Source organism: Lonchura striata, chromosome 4A (assembly GCF_050655825.1).
Source record: "Lonchura striata isolate lonStrDom1 chromosome 4A, ASM5065582v1, whole genome shotgun sequence".
Lineage (NCBI taxonomy): Eukaryota > Metazoa > Chordata > Aves > Passeriformes > Estrildidae > Lonchura > Lonchura striata.
In genome coordinates, this window is record NC_140742.1 from 11,227,180 (window position 1) to 11,247,727 (window position 20,548).

The 20,548-nt window shown below is 42.4% G+C and overlaps 1 protein-coding gene across 1 annotated transcript in view; it reads right to left on the bottom strand.

Moving 5' to 3' along the window:
- SMARCA1 (SNF2 related chromatin remodeling ATPase 1) overlaps positions 1-13,105 on the bottom strand; it is a 31,992-nt gene extending 18,887 nt beyond the window's left edge. Inside the window, exons 1-10 of the mRNA XM_021547871.4 lie at positions 13,007-13,105; positions 8,501-8,587; positions 5,299-5,465; positions 4,235-4,335; positions 4,013-4,113; positions 3,553-3,732; positions 2,092-2,247; positions 1,716-1,847; positions 949-1,017; positions 125-234 (exon numbers count right to left, since the gene is read on the bottom strand). Coding sequence (XP_021403546.2) covers positions 125-234; positions 949-1,017; positions 1,716-1,847; positions 2,092-2,247; positions 3,553-3,732; positions 4,013-4,113; positions 4,235-4,335; positions 5,299-5,465; positions 8,501-8,587; positions 13,007-13,087 — 1,184 coding nt within the window. The 5' untranslated portion in view covers positions 13,088-13,105. The remainder of the gene's footprint in view (positions 1-124; positions 235-948; positions 1,018-1,715; positions 1,848-2,091; positions 2,248-3,552; positions 3,733-4,012; positions 4,114-4,234; positions 4,336-5,298; positions 5,466-8,500; positions 8,588-13,006) is intronic.
- Positions 13,106-20,548: the final 7,443 nt, after the last annotated feature.

Sequence of the window (20,548 nt, forward strand, 5' to 3'; positions counted from 1 at the left end):
CTAAGACAGCTGTAAGTAATTTTCTCAATCTGTCTGAACATGCAGTTGTAAGGAGAAAAAGTATCAGTGTGAAGAGCTATAGTGTTTATCAGAAAAGAATCTTACTTTGATGTAAATAACTCACCATTCTCTCTGCATTTTGCTGAGCCCAAGATAAATTTTTACTTCCTTCTTTGGAGGCAAACTCTTTTCTACTTCACCTTTTATGCGACGTAAGAGAAATGGCTTCAAAACCTACACAAATTAAGATGTTTTACATAGATAAATGTATAAAATTGACTGCCACAAATACAAAACTAACAGATTTAATTATCTGATATGTATTCAGAAATAGTCAGTATCTATTGCTGTCATGGGGACTCCGTGAGAAAAATTCTGCAGAACAAAGTTGTCCAGTAATGACTAAACTCACACATAAATATGTGTATCCCTATATAAGGATTGCCATGATGATCCCAGTTGTTATCTTAAGAAGGGGCAAAACCTGTAAGTTTATCAAATTTAATCCTTTTTACATAAGCCCCATTTCATTTCCAGTAGCAGGGACAAAACACACCAACATTTCAAGTATAAGCAATGTACACTGTAGTTTCTCTGAGCTCTTTTGCTACTGCAAAAAAGTCTTATCTCATTCACAGTAAAACAAAGGTAAAGGAATGCCTTTATTCAGATTAGCATGATGTGTATCAGTGTACTTTTCACAATAAAAATAATTTCAAAAAGATGTCAAAATTCTTTATTTCCATATTTAATGTTCAGATTTTGTCTGCTTCAAACAGTAACACAAAAGAAGTAGTACCTATGATAGGAAGGTTAATTCATGCAAATTCTTCTAAAGACCTTCATGTTCATCTTTTCAACTTTGAGATGAAGGGGAAAATAATCTGATTTTCTTCTTTACAGTGTGCATGCTAATGATGACATGTGATTACAGCTTTAATTACTTACAGCATGAAGTCTTTCCACAAGTTTCTGATCACCAAGACAATTTTTAGTGTCAAACCATGAGTCAAAATCCTGTGGTGAGAAACAGCACAATTGGTATAAACAGTTTATCATCTGTACTTTTAACAGACACTCTCTTTCATTCCAACACAGAGTGCCATAAATCTTGAGACAAATTACTTCTGTGAAAGAAAACTCAGTCTGCAATTCTGGGCCATGTCCCCGGTATGTTTTAACATTTGAGTCAAGTGCATCACTCTGCAGACAAAATACCATTCTACTCTGCTTAATACACAACAACTTTCTAACTGCTTCCCTTCAGTGCTTATGTGATAATGGGGCAAAAAGTTAAAAAAAAAACAACTTGAATCCTTAAGAAAATCAGATGGACAACATAAGCAAGTAATAAAAGCATAAAGAAACATTAATAGCACAAGAGAAGAAAGATTACTCAAGTTCTAAATTTAAAAAAAAGGCTTATGCCTATTTGGATGCTTTATATTCTTGCTACTTGCTGTCTCAATTTTTGCATAATTCTTGGTCTATTTAAGTACTGTATTTGCTATTAATGGTCTGAGGCCTCATCCACACCATCAGAATGCATAATTTTACCTAGGTAGAGTAAGAAAAGTAGTCTACAGTAAGCCACAGAGCTTTCCCTGAACCTGGGTCATGCACAACATCCATCTCCTACTAGGCTGGTCATTCTTCTACTGACAGCAGCCTGGGAATCAAAATTAACAACACTGTACTTCCAAACATCAACTTACATCTGCAGAATTGAAGACATCAGGTAAAAGGAAATTGAGTAATGCCCACAGCTCATGGAGGTTATTCTGTAAAGGAGTTCCTGTAAGCAGCAATCGATTCGTTGTCTTGAACTCACGTACAATCTCTGACAGCTGGAAACACAACATAGTTATCAACACCATCTACACTAAGGCACAGTGAATCATTTTTTGAAACCTAAAACAATGTCAATTAAACTTAGAGACAGTGAGCTACCTATGAAATTCACATTTACCTCCCAATAGCTTATTACTTCTACTTTAAAAAAAAACACATCTAACACTTAAAATCTGCTCAAATCAGATGCATCTTTTTGTATTGAACTAACTTCCAAGTATCAAACAATTTTAAATTTACCTTAGATTTCTCATTCTTTATTCTGTGGGCTTCATCAATTACCAGGTACCTCCAGTTAAATTTCTTGAAGACTGATTTCTCTTTAATTACCATTTCATATGATGTAACACAAACATCCCATTCACCAGGCATCATAACATCACGGATAAATGCAGCCTAGAGCAGAAAAACTGGATTAGTAAATACTTATAAATGTGAACAATTTTTATGGCATTCAGGGAAAGCAGCCTCCACCACCGTCACTGATGCACTAAACTAGCACACCAAAAACTGAAACATCTTCTCAGTAACTGGAAGTTACTGTAATAAAAGCCTTCAATCCTTTGTACCACAAGCACAGAAAAAGCTGGAGTTAAGCAAAACACAAATTAGTTCCTACTGTAAATTAGCTATTTTCTCTTCAGCATCATTTCTCTGTAATTCAAATAGAGTACCTACAACCAAAAGGGAAAAAAAAAACTTCTGAATTAACCTGTCCAAAGATACAATCCACAAAAGCGTATCAAAACAACTTACATAGCCCACTCCCAACTATCTTCTCTCTTCCCCAAATACCTCCCTCCTCTGTCCCACCTCTGTTTTGCAAGGCACACATCAAAGCATATAAAACCTTTCACATGAAAGAACATCATCCCAAGGAAAGCCATGCAGACAGGTTTCCCTTGGTGCACCTGAGGCCATCTCCTCTTGTCCTGTCACCTACAAAAACAAGTTCCCTCAGCTGCTCCTCCTAAGTTCTGTTCCCTTCTCTGAACACCCTCCAGCACCTCAATGTCACCAGTGCCCAGTACGGCGGGACAGTCATTGGTCCTGCTGGCCACTCCATAGCTGGTACAGGCCAGGGTGCCACTGGCCTTCCTGGCCACACTGCCAGCTCCTATTCCCTTTCTAGAGCCTCTCCATCCTCAAGCAGTAACAGGCAGCCATGCAATCCATGTGAGCAACTACAGAATTCACAGACACATCCAGCTCATTCATCCCCTCCAGTCAGAAAAACATTCCACGTCTATTTTAAGGCCTTCACAATGAAAGATGAAAAGCTCTACAACAGAATCCTAGTTACAAGGCCAGGCAGGCTTATAAAATACAAGAGTGGGAAAAGTCACATGAAAAAAGGTGAAGAGAGGGGTAACAAAGTGAGTGCAATAAAGAAAAATGAGTACACACCGCCATATTACAAATATGGGACAGATAAAAAATAGGTGCAAAAATCAAAGAGAAAGACAACAGAAAAATAGACAACTCAAAGGACTGTACCCTGCTCCTAGTCCATTATTTAATCTACTGATTTTCAGTTTTTCCTCATAGTCACAAGCATAACATTTTGCATTTTCAACATTAATGTAGTTAAAGATTACTAAAAGATACTGTAATTAAGGAAATAGCTTAGGGAGAATTCCACACACCCAACTGATATTTTTGCCAAGTAACACATGTATTTCTGAAATGTGAAACACTTACCCTGGCATCTTTATCTCCAATAAGGCAAACAGCACGTAAGGATGGAACCCAGCGCTTGAATTCATTCATCCAGTTATGCAAAGTTGATTTTGGAACCAGGACCATGTGCGGACCAGGAATGTTCCGGTAATGCTTCAGATAGCCTAATAAAGCTATTGTCTGCAGAGTCTTACCGAGCCCCTGCATTGACAAAGTGGGGGGGGGAGAAAACTGCTGAAGTGAAATAACATAGAGAAATACTTTCAAAACATTTCCTTACTATGTAAGTCTGCCACTTGTTTAAAACAAACTATAAAAAAATGTTTGCAATAGAATTTCTTTCATTACAACTTCAGATTTGAAAAACCAGGCTGTTGTAGAATGAAGCATACTACTGCACGTACATGAAACACTGTAAGCATTTATATGTTGTATTTTGCTCAATAATTACCACCAAAAAATCCAAAATATTACTGCTTACCATTTCATCTGCCAGAATGCCATTAACTCCATTTTCATACAATGAGATCATCCAGTTCAAACCTCTAACCTGATAATCTCTTAGTGTTCCTCCTTTCACATCTGTAAATGTAAGATTCCTCTAAGTAAAATAATACTGATTCTAAATAGAAATTTTTAATTGCAATCTGCTCAGATAATAATTACATCAGATCACTCAGAGAACTGTTAACACCACACTTACATGAAGGAGACTCCTCAAACCGAATACACACATTGGAGGTTTTCCGACTCTCAGACAAGAGCTCCTCATCCTCCTCCTGCTCCGTGCGCCTGTGGCGGTACCTGAAGAAAGAGCCCAACACTGATGTGTGAACAAAACCACTTCAAAACACTGCCACAAACTCCAAAGACAAACTACAACAGAAGCAATCACTGACCCACAGTGTGAATGTTCTGGCATCCTGACCAAACTCTCATCCTGTTAACATGTTACTCCTTAGGAGTTATTAGCTTTAATTAGAAAGGCCAATATGAAGCCCTCTCTTTCAGAGCCACAGCTATAATGTGACAATATCATGAGCTCTCTGATGCACTTTTTAATGAGCAACACAGAAATACAAGACACATCAGTGATGGCCTTAGACTCAATTACTTGACAATTACAAAGTTCATAAAAATCACATATTCAAATTTTTAAAAAATTAAAATTTCTAAAATAGAATGCCATTTTGCAAACATTAAAAAAAAAATAGCTGTCCATTATTTTAAGACCTCTCAGAGGCATTACAGGCAGGCTCTGCTGCAATATTAACATAGACCAGTGAGAGAGACTAACACAGACTAGTCAGGCCAGTGAGAAGAGCTAGTTGGTGCTGAGGATCCAATATCCCCACTACACTACATGGACACTGCCTTGTCATAACCTGGACTAGCCCCATCCTGGTCCCACTGACACGTCCACTACCAGCTGGGTCACATCAGGTGGATTTCTGGAGTGCCCCTTCAGCATTATGCACAAGAAATTCAATATGTGTGCTCCAAAGTCACCCCACTATACAGACCAAAACATTTTACATGGCAAGAATCAGACAACTTGCTTTAAAAGTGCATGTCTGATACAAAACTTACGTTGATGGAGCAGATTATGTTTTCAAACCAATCAGCTTATGAAGAAATTGATGCACCACTAATAGGAAATTGTCTGGATTTACTGAAAGTACAATTTCTTCGTACAATCTCTAAACAGATTATGTAAGTTTAAGTTGTGTGGACATGTAAGAAGTCAGAAATAAAAATAAAACATACTCCCCAGCTGAAATCAAACTCTGTTTTTCATCTTTCTTCATCCGTGGCCGTCCCAGCTTGACTTTCAGTGGAGACGTTGGTGATTTTTGCGCTGCAGGTTGAATAAAATGTGCAAAAAGTTCTGTCTGCTTCAGGAGGAATTCAAACCTTTTTGCTCGATCTGCTTTCTAGTTTCCAAAGTGGAGAAGAGAATAAAAAAAAAAGAAAAACAGATAACAAAAATACATTTTTATGAAGAAAAGTTAAGAAATAGAATTCAGGTAACTCATAAGAACAACTCATCAGAGGAAAGACTAACAAGACCATATGTTAGACAACTCAGAGGGCTACAACTGTTGTGAAACAGAGCTGCTTCATGGCACACCAGCAGTAGTGAAGGGATGCTTTAATATTTGTCTATAAAAGATAAAGACAAAACTAAAGTTAGGACTTACAGTAAGGGATGAAATCCTAACCTTGCTTGTCAGTGGCAGAACTTTCATCAGCTTCAAGGCTATCAGGATTTGATCAAAGATAACAATGTAGTAGCTCTGCTTTTAGAACTATTTCTGAAGTAATGGTTGAAATGCTTTCATTCAAGATTGTGAATTTTGCTGTCAGATTTCAAATTTCAAGCATTTCAGTTTTGCCATCTCAGGGGAGCACATGCACTTCACTATGTAACACAGCAAAACAAAATATGGCCTTCCTTATATAAGAAGATAACATGTGACACTGCTGAGCCAAGGACGGGTGAAATGACTCGTATGATTTCAGAAGGCAAATGAATGTTTATTCAAAGCACCTCTCTCTTTTAGAGAGAACACTGTGAACATTAATTCCATTGGTCTTAAAGTAAAAACATGCCACCTGACTGGTACACTGGACTTAGGTCAGTGTGGTAGAACATATCTATAAACAATATGAACGGAAAGCAAGATAATAGATTGTTTACATTTTTCTCTGACTTTTTTCCAGGCTTAGCCTAGCAGAAATCTTTCTCTTTTTCTCTCTGACTGAACTGAGAATATCCACAAACATGTGACATCACTTTAAAGAAAAATATGATAAAATGCAAATTCTACCTTAGAGAATGCAACTGTTATCAGTTTCTCTATGAGAAATCTAAGCACCATGTAACACTGCACCATGTAAGGCACCTTCCATGTGATCTCATTTACTTATAACGATAAAAAGGACAGAGTGAACCGCAGCTCTGCACCGTGACCTTTCCAAGGAACACTCGACCCCTTTCTGCAGGTCGCTAACAGCAATCAGGTCTGCCCCAGCAGAGCCGTCCTGGCGTGCAAGGCACGACGGCGCCACGCGAGGGCGCTGCGCTCCTCCCGCAGCGCTCCACCCGCCGGCACAGGAACGGCCGCACCAAGATCGGGGGAAAGAACTCCTGCTTCTCCCCATCACCGAGATCTCCCGGGGAAAGAACTCCTGCTTCTCCCCATCACCGAGATCTCCCGGGGAAAGAACTCCTGCTTCTCCCCATCACCGAGATCTCCCGGGGAAAGAACTCCTGCTTCTCCCCATCACCGAGATCGCCCGGGGAAAGAATTCCTGCTTCTCCCCATCACCGAGATCTCCCGGGGAAAGAACTCCTGCTTCTCCCCATCACCGAGATCTCCCGGGGAAAGAATTCCTGCTTCTCCCCATCACCGAGATCTCCCGGGGAAAGAATTCCTGCTTCTCCCCATCACCGAGATCTCCCGGGGAAAGAATTCCTGCTTCTCCCCATCACCGAGATCTCCCGGGGAAAGAATTCCTGCTTCTCCCCCCTCACCCAAATCTCCTGGGGAAAGAATTCCTGCTTCTCCCCATCACCGAGATCTCCCGGGGAAAGAACTCCTGCTTCTCCCCATCACCGAGATCTCCTGGGGAACAGAATTCCTGCTACTCCCCCCTGGCATCACTATTGCACCATTTCTTTAACTAACCTGACAACCGAGTAAAACGTAAATACCAAGTAAAACCATTATGAAAAAAAAATTATAGAAGGGGGAAATTGAGGCACTGATGTTTATGATCATCAGTATAAAAATAAATCAATTCAGAGGATTCATAGTTAAGTAATACATGATCACTTTGGCAAAATAATCATTGTTGGTAAGGACCTATATTAAATGAAACAATATAATTTTCTGCCTGCAATATTATGGGCTTAGTATAAACAGTATGTCTTGATAAAATAGTAAAGGTCTAGCTCACAGCTGCACAACTGATAAAAGGTAGTTTTGTTGGCATCTAATCCCTTTGCCTCTTAAGACAACTGAGCTAACACTAATTTAGGAAAGCTGTAAAGTCATGTGAAACAAGTTTAGCTGTTTACTCAATTCATTCTCAAAGAACAAATTCACTGTGGCTCTTCTCTTTGGCTATAAATGAGGTGCTCATACACATAAGTATCAATTTTTCTATATCTAATAGTTATATTCTTCCCTGACTTCTGTGATATCAAGTCCTTTCAGACTTTTCTATAATTAGGCATCCATTTAACATTAAATCTTTTTTTAAAAATACAAGACAGAAGTACCAGCTTAAACCAAAAACTTATTACAACTGTCATCCACGGAGTCCTCCAGGCTTTTGCCTCTTTGTCACACAGAAGTTATCCTGTTACATCTCCTCTCCAGTACTACAAGCTCCCAGCAATGGTGTCATGGACAAACCCTCTTTTGCATTGTTATGGCACACATATTATGGGGCATTTAAATATTTAAAACCTTGTTTTTATATGAGAGAAACTGGTAGCAGCTTCAGTATTTCAATTAAGTAAGAAGTAGCTTAAGGATGCCTCTGACACAACCCAAGGAGTTGATCAAATAAAACTGGTAGAGACCAATTCAAAACAAAATGGGCAGGGTTCTAAATAAAAAATAGCATTGAATTCCTTACCACAAATGGGTGTGGATAACTAAAAAAGAAACCACAAAACCAAAAATCCACTGACAACTACCAAGTATAAAAAATAGTGTACAACTCCAAACACCATGCAGACAAAAATACTCAGAAGAATGGGAAGTATTTAACAGGATTACCACTACCTGACCTGTTAGTCACTGTGGCAGACATGACATGGGCCTAGACATCTAAATGAATTTGGATTTGTTTTTCTTTTCTGACACATCCAGGCTGCAGTAAGTCCTTGCTGGTCCTGCTCCAACAAGCAAGTATCATAAAAAGCTGCAGTATGTTTTCTCATGAAAGCACTTACCATCTTCTCTTCATATTCTGGGTCAACTTCTTTGTCAGGTCTCGCTGCCTTTGGAGGAAGTTTGAGTTGAAATGGGGGATCATTTTTCTGGAATTCAAAAGTTAAACATTTTATAAATACTAGTTTATTTACTTTTTTAGCAAGATGTATCAAACTGAACAAACCTACAAACTGCAAAACAATAATTTTTCTTTTCCAAAATAATAATTTCAAAATGAAATGAGTGTATAAATCATATCATTTCACCTAAAGCAAAACTTCATGGCCACGATGAAACTAAAGATCCTTATATTTATATCTACACACATGATCCAAATTGAAAGAAATTACTGAAAGAGCACTAAGTTTAATCTTTCACAGAGATCTCACTGTAAATGCATAATTAAGTTTAGTATCTTGAAAAGGTATTTTTAAAAATTTTAAAGTTTTGGTTTCTAAATGTCAGATTCCTAATTGTAAGTCCCTAACACTTGCACTTCATTTGGGTTTTGTCTGTTTCCACTCCTATATGAATAGTCACAAGTTCAACTGGAAACACAGCTTAACTACACTTAACCATAAATCTAGGAAAATAAACAACCAACCAACTCAATCCATGCACCAACAACTCCATGGTATGCTCTCAGATAGCTGAACAAACACCTTATTTACTATATATGAAAGAAATCTAAAGAATTGTAACTAAAAGGTAACTTTCGCAGTTTATGAGATTCATACCTGTCTTCAATTGTGAAATTCAAAGCAGGTTTTCCACAAGTATATTGGTAAAATTATTAAATGGTAGATTTTTTTTCCCCTAATTAAGGAATACTTTCCTAATTGGTCTTTGAAATAAGGCAAATAAAAATAAACCTATTTTGAGATGCTTTAAATTCTAAAAATGTTTTTGAAAAGCTCTGAATAAACTGGAAGGAGCTGCCAGAGTGCATGTCTGCATAAAATATAACAGTGCAGAGCACAAATCTGTTTTAAGTGCTTTGAGTATCAGACTACTATTAAATTCATTAAAATAATGATTACCCTAAGGTATTCAGGCACAAGTAGCAAAACCAGGCCAAAATGGTACCAAATATTTACAAATCTGTCAAGCAACATTGTATTTAAGTTTCCAAACTGTTACTGATAAATACACATGCCAGCTTCTTCTTTAACCACAATCATGCAGATGGGAGGAATATTTGCTGAAGTCAGAGATTACTGTTTCAAGTTTGGCCCAAAGCCATAATTCTCTGCAGAGGTGAACAGTACTAAGTGTATAATGAAGCTGCTTGACAGCTTAATGATTTTTATAAATTCTCCAGCTCACCTTTGCAAGGCCAAATGTTGCAAATAGGCAGTATTAGAAATATTCTGTTCATTTAAATGTTCTTCAATCACAGGTAATCAGCTCATCTCAGAAAGTAAAGTTACTCCAACATGCCACAGAGCTCAGAGTATATATTCACACCTCCTTTACATTACTGAACAACATACACTCCAAAGAGACAGACTGACACTGCTAATATCAGGTCCAGTCCTTCAAGCATCAAATTGTTCCTTAAATGAAAACAAATTGACAGTAGGCCATTTCAGGCATCACCCTCACTTGCCCAAGAAATAAATTAGATAGATATGTGTTACTGGAAAAAAGCTGTCTGCCTCTCCCTCAGGTAAGTATGAAGTTTCTTCAAGCAGAACAACTCGGTATTATGAGAATCCCATAAAATGAAAGTTTTCCAAGTAAATTGCAATGCAATATTATCTTTCTAAGCCCCAAGGCAGACAGCTGCAATGCCAGTTCTCTTCTTACTCAGTTTATCCCAGAAGGATAAAACTTATGGTGGCATACAAATCAAATTTATTCTGAAGTAAGTATTTCTAAGTAACACTAAATGAGCTGACATATTCCTGCAGCCACAGCACAATAAAATCACAGCATACACCTCACCCTTCAAGAGAAAACAAAATACACTGCCCTTAACCCCCACAGCTTCTTATTGCAGTGTTTCTGTTGAATATTGATGGCTCCACAGTATCAGAAGTAACAGGACATTATCAAAAGGCAGTGAAAAGACAAGCATGAACATGAATCCCTGTGCCCCTTCTCCTCCTCACCACGGGCAGAGCATGCTGCAGGCTCACTGAAGCACTGCTCTGTGCCAGTGCTGCCAGGCAGGCAGGGGCAGGCATCATACTCAAACTTGCTTCTGCAGCATGCTCTGAACTGCAAAAATCTACACCTTGACAATTACTAGATTTTGGTATGAATAAGAATACTTCCCCCTTACAACTGGACCATGTACCTTTATACAATACAGGAACATAAAATATTTCAAGAAGTCTGACAGTTTTTCCCTAGAAACTTTAAAGAACATAACTTAATCAGGTAGAGGGCTGACTTGCCAAGAACCAGGACAGCAGTTGTCAATGCAATTCACCACCACAAAAGTAGCTTCATTTTTAGCTCGGGAAACTCACCAGTAACAATTTGTCTCTACTCTAAATCCTATTTCCATTATAGATTAAACAATCCCCTGAAAACTGGCATCATTTAAACACCTTAGAGCACCCACACAGCACTTTCAAAAAATCCTGAGTATTCCAAGGATACAAAACACGCCCCTTGAAATCTCTAATATTAAACTACCCTAAACAGAGTTCCCAAATTCAGGCTGAGAGATTTCTATCCAGAAAGTTTAACAATCCCAAAGTGAGGAGGCCCCATGAACACCTAAATAAACAACTGGGAACAAGAACTGCTGCTGCCTTACTCTTGCAACGTGTGCTACTGAAAACTGTGAATAGATTCACTAAGAATAATTGGGATTCCTTCCGCGTTAAACTCACATTCACAAGGTGAAAATACATTTCCAAATAGCCAGTAAGGCAGTCTGTTAGCACAACAAAGAGTGTTTATGAAGGAAAATACTGAGAGAGGAGCAGAGCACAACAGGTTGCATGACTGCCACTGTTCTGCAGATGCTGTGACTGTACCGTTAACATGCATTACATTTTGCAGAGTAAGCTGAATACAATAAAGAGCCCTTAAACATTTTCTTTTGAGCAACCAAGTAAAGTTCAGGACTGCACTTCACTGTGTCTCATAACTTTTTGTATACATAATAAAATAAAGCTTCAAACATTCTTTACAGGCAAAATGGACTGTCAGTAACTGGGATAAAACACCTGAATGTACTGTTATGACAATTTTCTCCAGTATCACAAATATATGATGTACAGTCCTCGTTCCTACTAGTTTTTCCTAAGATACATTCTTCGGGTTAAATCTCGTTCTGTTTCCAAGGATACCTGAATACGTCACTTTCTACATGCCTGGTGTCTTTCTTCCAAAAAACTAGGGAGAGGCGGCTGGCAGCCATCCGTGCTCTCTCCAGGGGGGTATTCTGCACCAGGGCACAACTCGAAATGTGCAGAGGGAAGCCCTGAGCCCTGTCAGCCGCCAACTCTCCGGGCCGCCCTCCCGAGCCCGGAGCTGCCGGCTCCGGGCCGGCTTTTCCCGGGGCACGGGAAAGGCAACAGCAGGGCGGGGGGCTCCGGAGAACGGCCCCCGCAGGAGCGCGAGGGCCGCGGGTCCGGCAGAGGGGCTGGCCGCGGGTCCGGCACTGGGGCCGGCCGCGGGCCCGGCAATGGGGCCGGCCGCGGGTCCGGCACCGGGGCCGGCCGCGGGCCCGGCAATGGGGCCGGCCGCGGGTCCGGCACCGGGACCGGCCGCGGGTCCGGCACCGGGACCGGCCGCGGGTCCGGCACCGGGACCGGCCGCGGGTCCGGCAATGGGGCCGGCCGCGGGCCCGGCAATGGGGCCGGCGGCGGGTCCGACACCGGGGCTGGCCGCGGGTCCGGCAGAGGGGCTGGCCGCGGGTCCGGCACCGGGGCTGGCCGCGGGTCCGGCAGAGGGGCCGGCCGCGGGTCCGACAATGGAGCTGGCCGCGGGTCTGGCACCGGGGCTGGCCGCGGGTCCGACAATGGAGCTGGCCGCGGGTCCGGCAATGGGGCCGGCCGCGGGTCCGGCAATGGGGCCGGCCGCGGGTCCGGCAATGGGGCCGGCCGCGTGTCCGGCACCGGGGCCGGCCGCGTGTCCGGCACCGGGGCCGGCCGCGTGTCCGGCACCGGGGCTGGCCGCGGGTCCGACAATGGAGCTGGCCGCGGGTCCGGCAATGGGGCCGGCCGCGGGTCCGGCAATGGGGCCGGCCGCGGGTCCGGCAATGGGGCCGGCCGCGTGTCCGGCACCGGGGCTGGCCGCGGGTCCGGCACCGGGGCCGGCCGCGGGTCCGCACGGCCCCGGCCCCGGCCCCGGGGTGCAGCGCCGGGCCGGGGGCACCGCAGGGCGCGGGCGCTGCCGGGCGATGCCCAAGGGCAGCGCGGGGCGGGGGCGTGTCCGGGCGGGGCCGGCCCGCGGCGGAGGGGCCCGGGCGGCCTCAGGGCCGAGGCGACGCGGGCCGAGCGGGGGCTGCAGGAGGGGGCGAGCGGCTGCAGCAGCCGCAGGGGCCCCCCCGAGCGGAGCGGTACCTCCTCGGCGCCGGGCTCCTGCGCGGCGGCCGTGGCGGCGGACGTGGAGGCGCGGGGCTCCTCGCCGGGGCCCGGCTCCATGTTGAGCTCGGCGGCGCCGGAGCCGCGGGGCGGGGGCGGCCCACCGCCCCTCGCGCGCGGCTCTCGCGATAGCTGCGCGGGCCGGGCGGCGCTGCCGCGCGCCCGAGCGGCTCCGCGGCTCCCAGCGAGCCTCCGCCGCAGCCTGGTCTGGGGCCAGCGGCCCTTCCTGAGCCGCTTGTTCCACCCTGCTCCACCCCCTGCCACGGGCAGGGACACTTTACGCTATCCCAGGTTGCTTAAGTTCTACCCAAGCTGGGCTTGGACACCTCCCGGGATCCAGGGGCAGCCGCAGCTTCTCTGGGAAACCTGTGTCAGTGCCTCACCACCCTCGCATTAAAGAATTTAATCCAAATCTCTCCTCTTAGTTTAAAGCCGTTTCCCCTTGTCCTATCTGCCCCTGTACAAGGTGGCTCTCCCCCCGTCATGAGCGCCTTCCAGAACGGAAGGTTTCGGTGGCTCTCCGCGGCGCCGTCTCGGCTGTGGCACAGGCGGCGCCCCGGGCCCGGGCCCCTCTGCGGCCGCTCCCTCACGGCCCGGCCGCGGGCCCAGCCGGCCTCCCCGGCGCGCTGCCCCGCTGCTCTGGGCCCCGCCAGCAGCTCCCGCTGCGAACGCGAGCGTGCTCTCCCGATCCGCCCCAGGCGGCGCCAGCGGGAAAAACACCTGTTCATGGCTGCGGGCCTAAGAGGTAGCAGTGGAGCTCACAAAGCAAAAAGAGCTTACAGGATTTCCTTTTTGTTTTTTCCCTGGGCGATTTTAAATTCGGCGTATTTATTTTGAAAATAGCAATAATGAAGCCGCTCAGTTTAGTTACTAGCCACGCACATATTTCTGACGTCCATGAGAGACATTTGGATTTTCAGCTGCTGAGCTGTAACTTTGCTCATACTGCTAAAGAATCCCAAAACAGTTCTTGTGCTGGTAGACTTTAAAAACATAGCTCCAAATCAGCCATGTTCCCTGGTGATTACTTACAAAGGCAGTAGCACGGGTATTTTGTCCAGTGGCAGCAATGACACCTTAGCCCAGTGGGCAGAATGAGCAAAAAAATGCTACTTAGTCCAGTAAAAAGCTCAGTAGCTGTATGAATATTTTTGCATAACTCAACAACTAAGCTGAGCAAATGGGTTATTGCAGATCTCATATGCTGCATTTAGAAAACCTTCTGAGACCTCTGTTCCATCTATACATTGGTTCCAATGAAGTGCCAGTAACATATGTCTGAACTGTTTCCATGACTGCCTGATTACTCTGAAATTCAGTATCTACTTTATGGCCCATCATAGAAGATCTAAGCTCCAAACTCCCCTTTTTTCATGTTGTGAAACAGCTGCAAAGCACTAAGAGTGCTGTTCCAAATTATTTAGCACCTTCTGTGTATGCTGCATTGTCCACAAAAAAGCAAGGCCCACAGCATCTGCAGTAGCCCTTCCACATGATTTATTTTTAAAAGCTTTGGGAAGTACATTTTTCATAAAGCAATCAAGAAGAGTGATATGACTGGTTTTGAAAGAGTACTCCAAATAGCTTTTCCAAGCAGTGCTCTGTAGAAAATGAAGTTTACCATTAGCTATGAGAAAGTCTCTAAGTTGGGAAAATTGCAGTCCATGACGTGGTTGTTCTTAACCTTCAGAGCAAATAGTGCACTAACCACTTTTAATATATGACTTTCCTTCTCCACTTTCAAATGCTTGAAGCTTCTGTTTATGCAGAACACTCTCAAGTGTTTGTCACAGTTTGTTTTTTCCTTGGAATTCACAGGAACATTGCATGCTGTACAAAACAATCAAGCTGCTGCGTTCATAAAAGCTCTCTGGCTATTTTTTGCTTGTGCGCTTCACATTTGCATTTGACACTTTGCAAAGATGTTCTTAGCTGCTTCTCTGAGACTATGCTGTGTACTCCTTGTGGATCTATAGCAGTGCCTGAAAAAATCACTTAGTCATACAACAGTATTATCATGTGATAATCTAATTAATTATTTTTAAAAAGTAGGAAGTGCTTTTTTGTACTTACTTTGTATACTAGATTTTGTAGTCATATTTGAAAAATTCTACGAAATATATCCATTTTTTTTCATGTGTTGAGAGGGAAGGTGCTAGTTGTCCTGTTAACATTGCAGATTTAGCTGTTAGGTCCTTGTTTTCCCAGGTTTATTATTCCATATTTTATTTTCTGCCAGATGTAATCACCAAAGCTGAATGTGTGGTCTCCTACACCTCAATTTTGCAGGTCTCCTCTGCCCATCTCAGAAAGATGCCACTTAACATACTGTATGATGAGAATTATGTTTTCTTTTCAGATTTTAAAAGAGAAATTGCAGGCTCACTGTTACCCACTTTTATGTTTTAAACACTGCTGAAATATGTAAAGAGCTGATAAGATACAGATACAGTGACATTTCATATACTACCCCGATAATTCCGTAAGATTTTAAAATTTTGGACAACCTTTTCCAAACCGTAGCAGTTTTCATTTCTCTAGCACAGATATAACTGGGTTTTGGGTAACTTCTTAAATAAATCTTAGTATTCTGTGGAATTACCTTCTGGGCCAAGTTGCTATGCAAGCCACTTTGTGTGAGTTGATAAGTGCTGGACCTGTAACCCAGCAGGCTGCTGAATTCATAAGAACAAATAAACTCAACACACCAAGAACCTGCCAAACCCATGCAAGGCCACCCCAGCGGCAGCAGGTTTGTAACTCAGAGCACAGCTGAAGAGCAGTGGCTGTGGCCGCTAACTAGAAAGGAAGTGAGAGGATTATGTAGGCACCGGCTGAAAAAAGAGGTGCGGTCTTCAAAGACCTCCCGAGCCCCTTGGAAAGCAGGTGGGGCTGTCCTCCCAGCTGTCACACCAACCAAGAAACTCAGTGCTGGTGAAATGGAGCTGTGAGTACACCGTGAGGATGGTGGTTTTCTGGTGAACAGCTTGAATAATAAAATGTGTCTTGGATATCAGTTGCGCTGTGTGTCTTTGCTGACTTGAAAATCCGATTTCAGGTGGCGCTGTCCCGTGCCACCAGGTGGCAACACCGACCTGCTCTGAGCTGCGGAGTCCTGACACGGGGATCCGGCAGCCTGGACTATCTGATGGGAATGCTGCTCAGGCTTGAAATTATTTCCATCAAGAATTGGAAAAAAATTACTTTGTAATAATAAATAGTAAATAATAATTAAAAGTTTGTAATAATAAAAATTACTTTTACTTGCTGTTGTTTAATTATCTCTTTAACTGTATCATATACCTATAGCACTTTCCCTTAGAATGGCAAACGGGTTTTGTTAAGAAGGGCCTTGGGAAGGTTGTATCCTGTTACTCTGGGGTCTGTTCACTCCCACATGCACATTCAGGAGGTTCTTCAGTGAATGCCATAGTCCAAAATCCACTTGTAGGACACTCGTCATTTCTAGCTATTAACGATTGTACTAGCAATTAACTTTAACCATATCTGTGTAATAGATGTTAACTGTAAGCAATAAACAGCTTTATAATTCAGAAACCAGCAGGATCTGGAAGTAACACAGCTATCTCTGGGGTATTTGCGAGTTGTCGTGAATAGCTGCCACCTTTATCTCCATGCCTACATCAGCCTCCAAGTGTGATCAACCACAGTAACCACACGTTACCCTGACTGCAGCAGTGCTACCATCTTGCTTAAAACACTTATATCAAGTGTTGCTATTTTAATATTGCTGTTAGTAACAGGTTATTTCTCTACAAGTAACCTTGGCTATGTCCAGTAGCACAGTTCTATGCATTCTTGCAATTACCCGTTTCATTCTGCTCCTTATTTCACAGGTTCCCTTCCAAGAGCTACAGTAAAGAATGCATTTTTTAAATGTGCTCTTGGTTTATGTGCCACTTATTTGTAAATCAGGTTTTGCTGAAGATGCCATTTCTGAGGATGTCCATGGCTGCAGGGCTTTACAGCAGCCGCGAGATGAGAGCAGCCCAGTTCATGGCTACAAACAAATGCTCCCTGATTCCGCATCAGTAACAGGCAACAACAGACTTGACATTGAGTATTCTTGTAGAAAAGGGTTTGCTTTTTGTTTGTTTTTTCTCTTGTTTGTTTGTTGGGGTTTTTTTTGTGGTTCAGGTTTCATATCAACACATCAATTTTCTGTATCAAGTTTCCATTTCACCCAATGGAGAGGGTTACCAATAGGGTTTGCAAATGCAAGACCACGTTCAGCATTGGGAACTATAACAAAATAGCTAATGTGTCCTTTGTATCTGGTTCAATGTGTTGATAGCTGTATAAATACTCTTTGTTTTTACAACTTTATCCCAATGTTACATTTTTAATCCAGGCTTTAGTAGCCAGAACTTTATTGTGGTACTGGAAAGTCTTCTGTTATCCTGGTATTTCCCAACTATACAGGTGTTTTTTTTTGGTTTCTTTTTTTTTTTTGTTGGGTGGGGTTTTTTTGGTGGTTTTTTTGTTGGTTTTTTTTTTGGCTGTGCGTTCATTTTCGCACTGAGAGAGCCAGGAGCTCTCACAGTTTGTGTTCCTGCCCCTTGCACTGTTACTGGTGTTTCTGCAGGTGAGCAATGGGTTAGTTCTAGATTCTAAAAAACAAAATTGATCCTAACAAAGAGAGTTGCTATTTTTGCCTCAGATCAGCCCAGCAAAACAACTCAACTGCCCACGCACACAGGGGCCAGTGCCAATACAGCAGCAAAACAGATCTGCAGCAAGATGAAGGGTGGGATTGCAGCCACACTAATTTGTATCAGTTTAAGCTACCACAACCAGGCTTTAATAAACAGTTTTACAACTGTGCATTCTGGCCTGAATGCCAGATTTTGCCCACCTACAAACAGTGATGTCATCCAGATATAACAATGATTGGTGATTCCTATGGAGATCATAAAATATTTTCTGCTGTAATAAGCTACTACTTTGCCAAAATCTGAGCACTGTCTCAAGAAGACAGTCCCCTACCAGAAGAGCACTTTAAAATAGATTTTAGATCAAAGCAAAACCTGTCAAAAGTTTCTTCCAACTGAAATAAAACTGAATGGCATCTGAATGGCATCCCTTCAATGGCATCTTTTTCTCCCTAACCTATGCAGTCATTTTGCAATTGAAAACCTATAAATAAATTGTTCTTAACAAAGACAGAGTATTATAAAATCTGGAATGTCTGTGAGAATCCAGTGAGCAGGCTGGTGCAGTACAGCTTTACTTTCTTGCAGTACATTTAACTCTCTTAAATGTTGGTGGAGATTCTTCACAAAGAATTCTCTTACTTCTTTGCCCAAAACAAATTATCTCTTAACCAAAACCCTGTGGGTTTGATTTCACACTGATCACAGATTATTTGTAAACTTAACAATTATTGTTTAAAGGGTTTAGCATGCACCAGGATTTCCTTTGAATACAGGAAATGCACAAAAGGATGCTGCAAAGTACTGCCTACCTTAGCCTTGCAAATATGGCAGATGCATTGCATAAGCCAAAAGCCATCACTTCAGTTAGCACAGGCTTTATTCTGCTGTGAAAATACTTGTAATCTTGTCCTTTATATCTATTTTTACTTGTAAACATCTACACACTGTGAAAAACTACACTGAAGCTATTATATTTTCCAGAGTACTATCCATTTCTGCTGAGTGGTCTGTTTGACAAAATTAGTTTATCCTTGTCCACATAGGATATGTCTCTGTTTTTCCCTTTGCTGTCCTTTTTTTTTTTTTTTTTTTTTTTCTGCTATTTTGCTTCCCTGAGTGCCTGGGCCTTCTTTCTTCCTCATCCTGTACTGATTCTTCCTTTTTTGTAACAGTCTCAAACACACAGCTGCCATCAAAACAATCCCTCCTTTCCTGCATTGCATTTTTCACACAGAGCAACCTTTTACACACGGAGTTCAGAACTGGTCTGTTTGCTGTATTTTGGTGTGTTGCTTTTGCTCTCTTTGCTGTATTTTGCTCAATTCAATCACAATTAAACACAGTTAATTGCCTAGAGAAGGAATTAACAGTTCTGCCAACAGCATGAAAATTTCTCCCAAGTGTAACAGGTAGGGCTCCTATTTCTTCTCAGGCTTTTTTGGGCAATCTAGAGAACAGAGGCAGGCAGTGTCCTCTGTTAATTGTCCTGGGTTCATTTTATCATCTCTCCAGAGTGTTCTTTGCAGGACAATATGGGGGAAGCTGAGATCCATCCTCCAGCTCATGGTGAGTATTCCACATTTATGAATCTGAAAATAACTATACAGATATTTTTTCATCTAAACATAAAACTAGAGACTTCTTTTTCCATCTGTTTCTTCAGGTCTACCTGGGACACTTCTTTAAGCTTCCCATCCAAACTTCAGGCTGCTCCAGATAGTAAACTGGTCTCAGCAAATCCTCACTTTCAGGATATTAAAATTCAAATAATGAATTGATATTTCTGATCTGGAAGAGACATATCATAATCTTGATGTCAAATAGATTATTCTGGATTTCTTTAATAAGGAAGGTCAATTCCTTCAAATTGCCATATAAGGTAGACCTCACCTGTGAGCTGGGTACTGATCATTGTTGTGTATGAAAAATGAAGTAGATTTTTCTTAACTCATGAAAGTAAGTAGAACAATTATAACAGAAATTTTGGATCTTTAAGAAAGTCTTTTTATCTCCTCCCTCAACTGCAAAGATTATTTGCTGACCTTGAGGGGCCAGTAATATCATTATCCTATGAGGAAATCCTCACAAAATGTTTGCTATTGATTCACATGTGGAAAGGAACAGCCATGACTTACTTCATCACCTGTGTAGACATCATAAAATTGTTTACTAGTCTGCAAACAGAAGCTGAAAATTAGAAAATCCACAATATTTAGTGTGTGCTTTTGTAGATGACAGAGAAGAGAGAAACCTCTCATCTGACAAAAGAGCCAGGGAAGAGGTTTGAACTAAAGTGAACCTGTTTGTTGCCACTCCCACTTCAGGAAAAGACAGTTTTACATTTGCAAATAAATGTACTATTCAGCAGAACTCCAGTCTTCCACCAGCTACTTTCCCAAACAGGAGACTTTCCTATGAGGTGCTGGATGTGTGCTGCTGTTTCACAGAGGAGTTTGGTGCCAGAGGGCGTTGGTCTGTTTTCTGAAATGGATTGACAGAGTTCTCCCTATGTGTCATGAGAGCTCTTGGTAAAATTAGATTCTGCCCTGTCCACAACAATAAAGGCCGTCCCCACATGCAGCTTACATAGTTCAGAGCTTCCTGGAGCAAAACCACAGCAACGTTCATCTGTTGTCTTTTTTTCTTTTCACAATGGCTCCTGCTCCGACATCAGGTGTCTGCCCATGGGGTGTCACTGCCACCGAGGTCCTGGGGGTGACGGGGCACGAACCAGGCACAATAAATTCATCAATCAAACAGCACAGTGCAGATGGGTCAGCATCACCCTGGGGCTGTGGTCAGGCTCCAGTTTTGGTAGTTAATTGTTTAAACAACAGCAATAAAT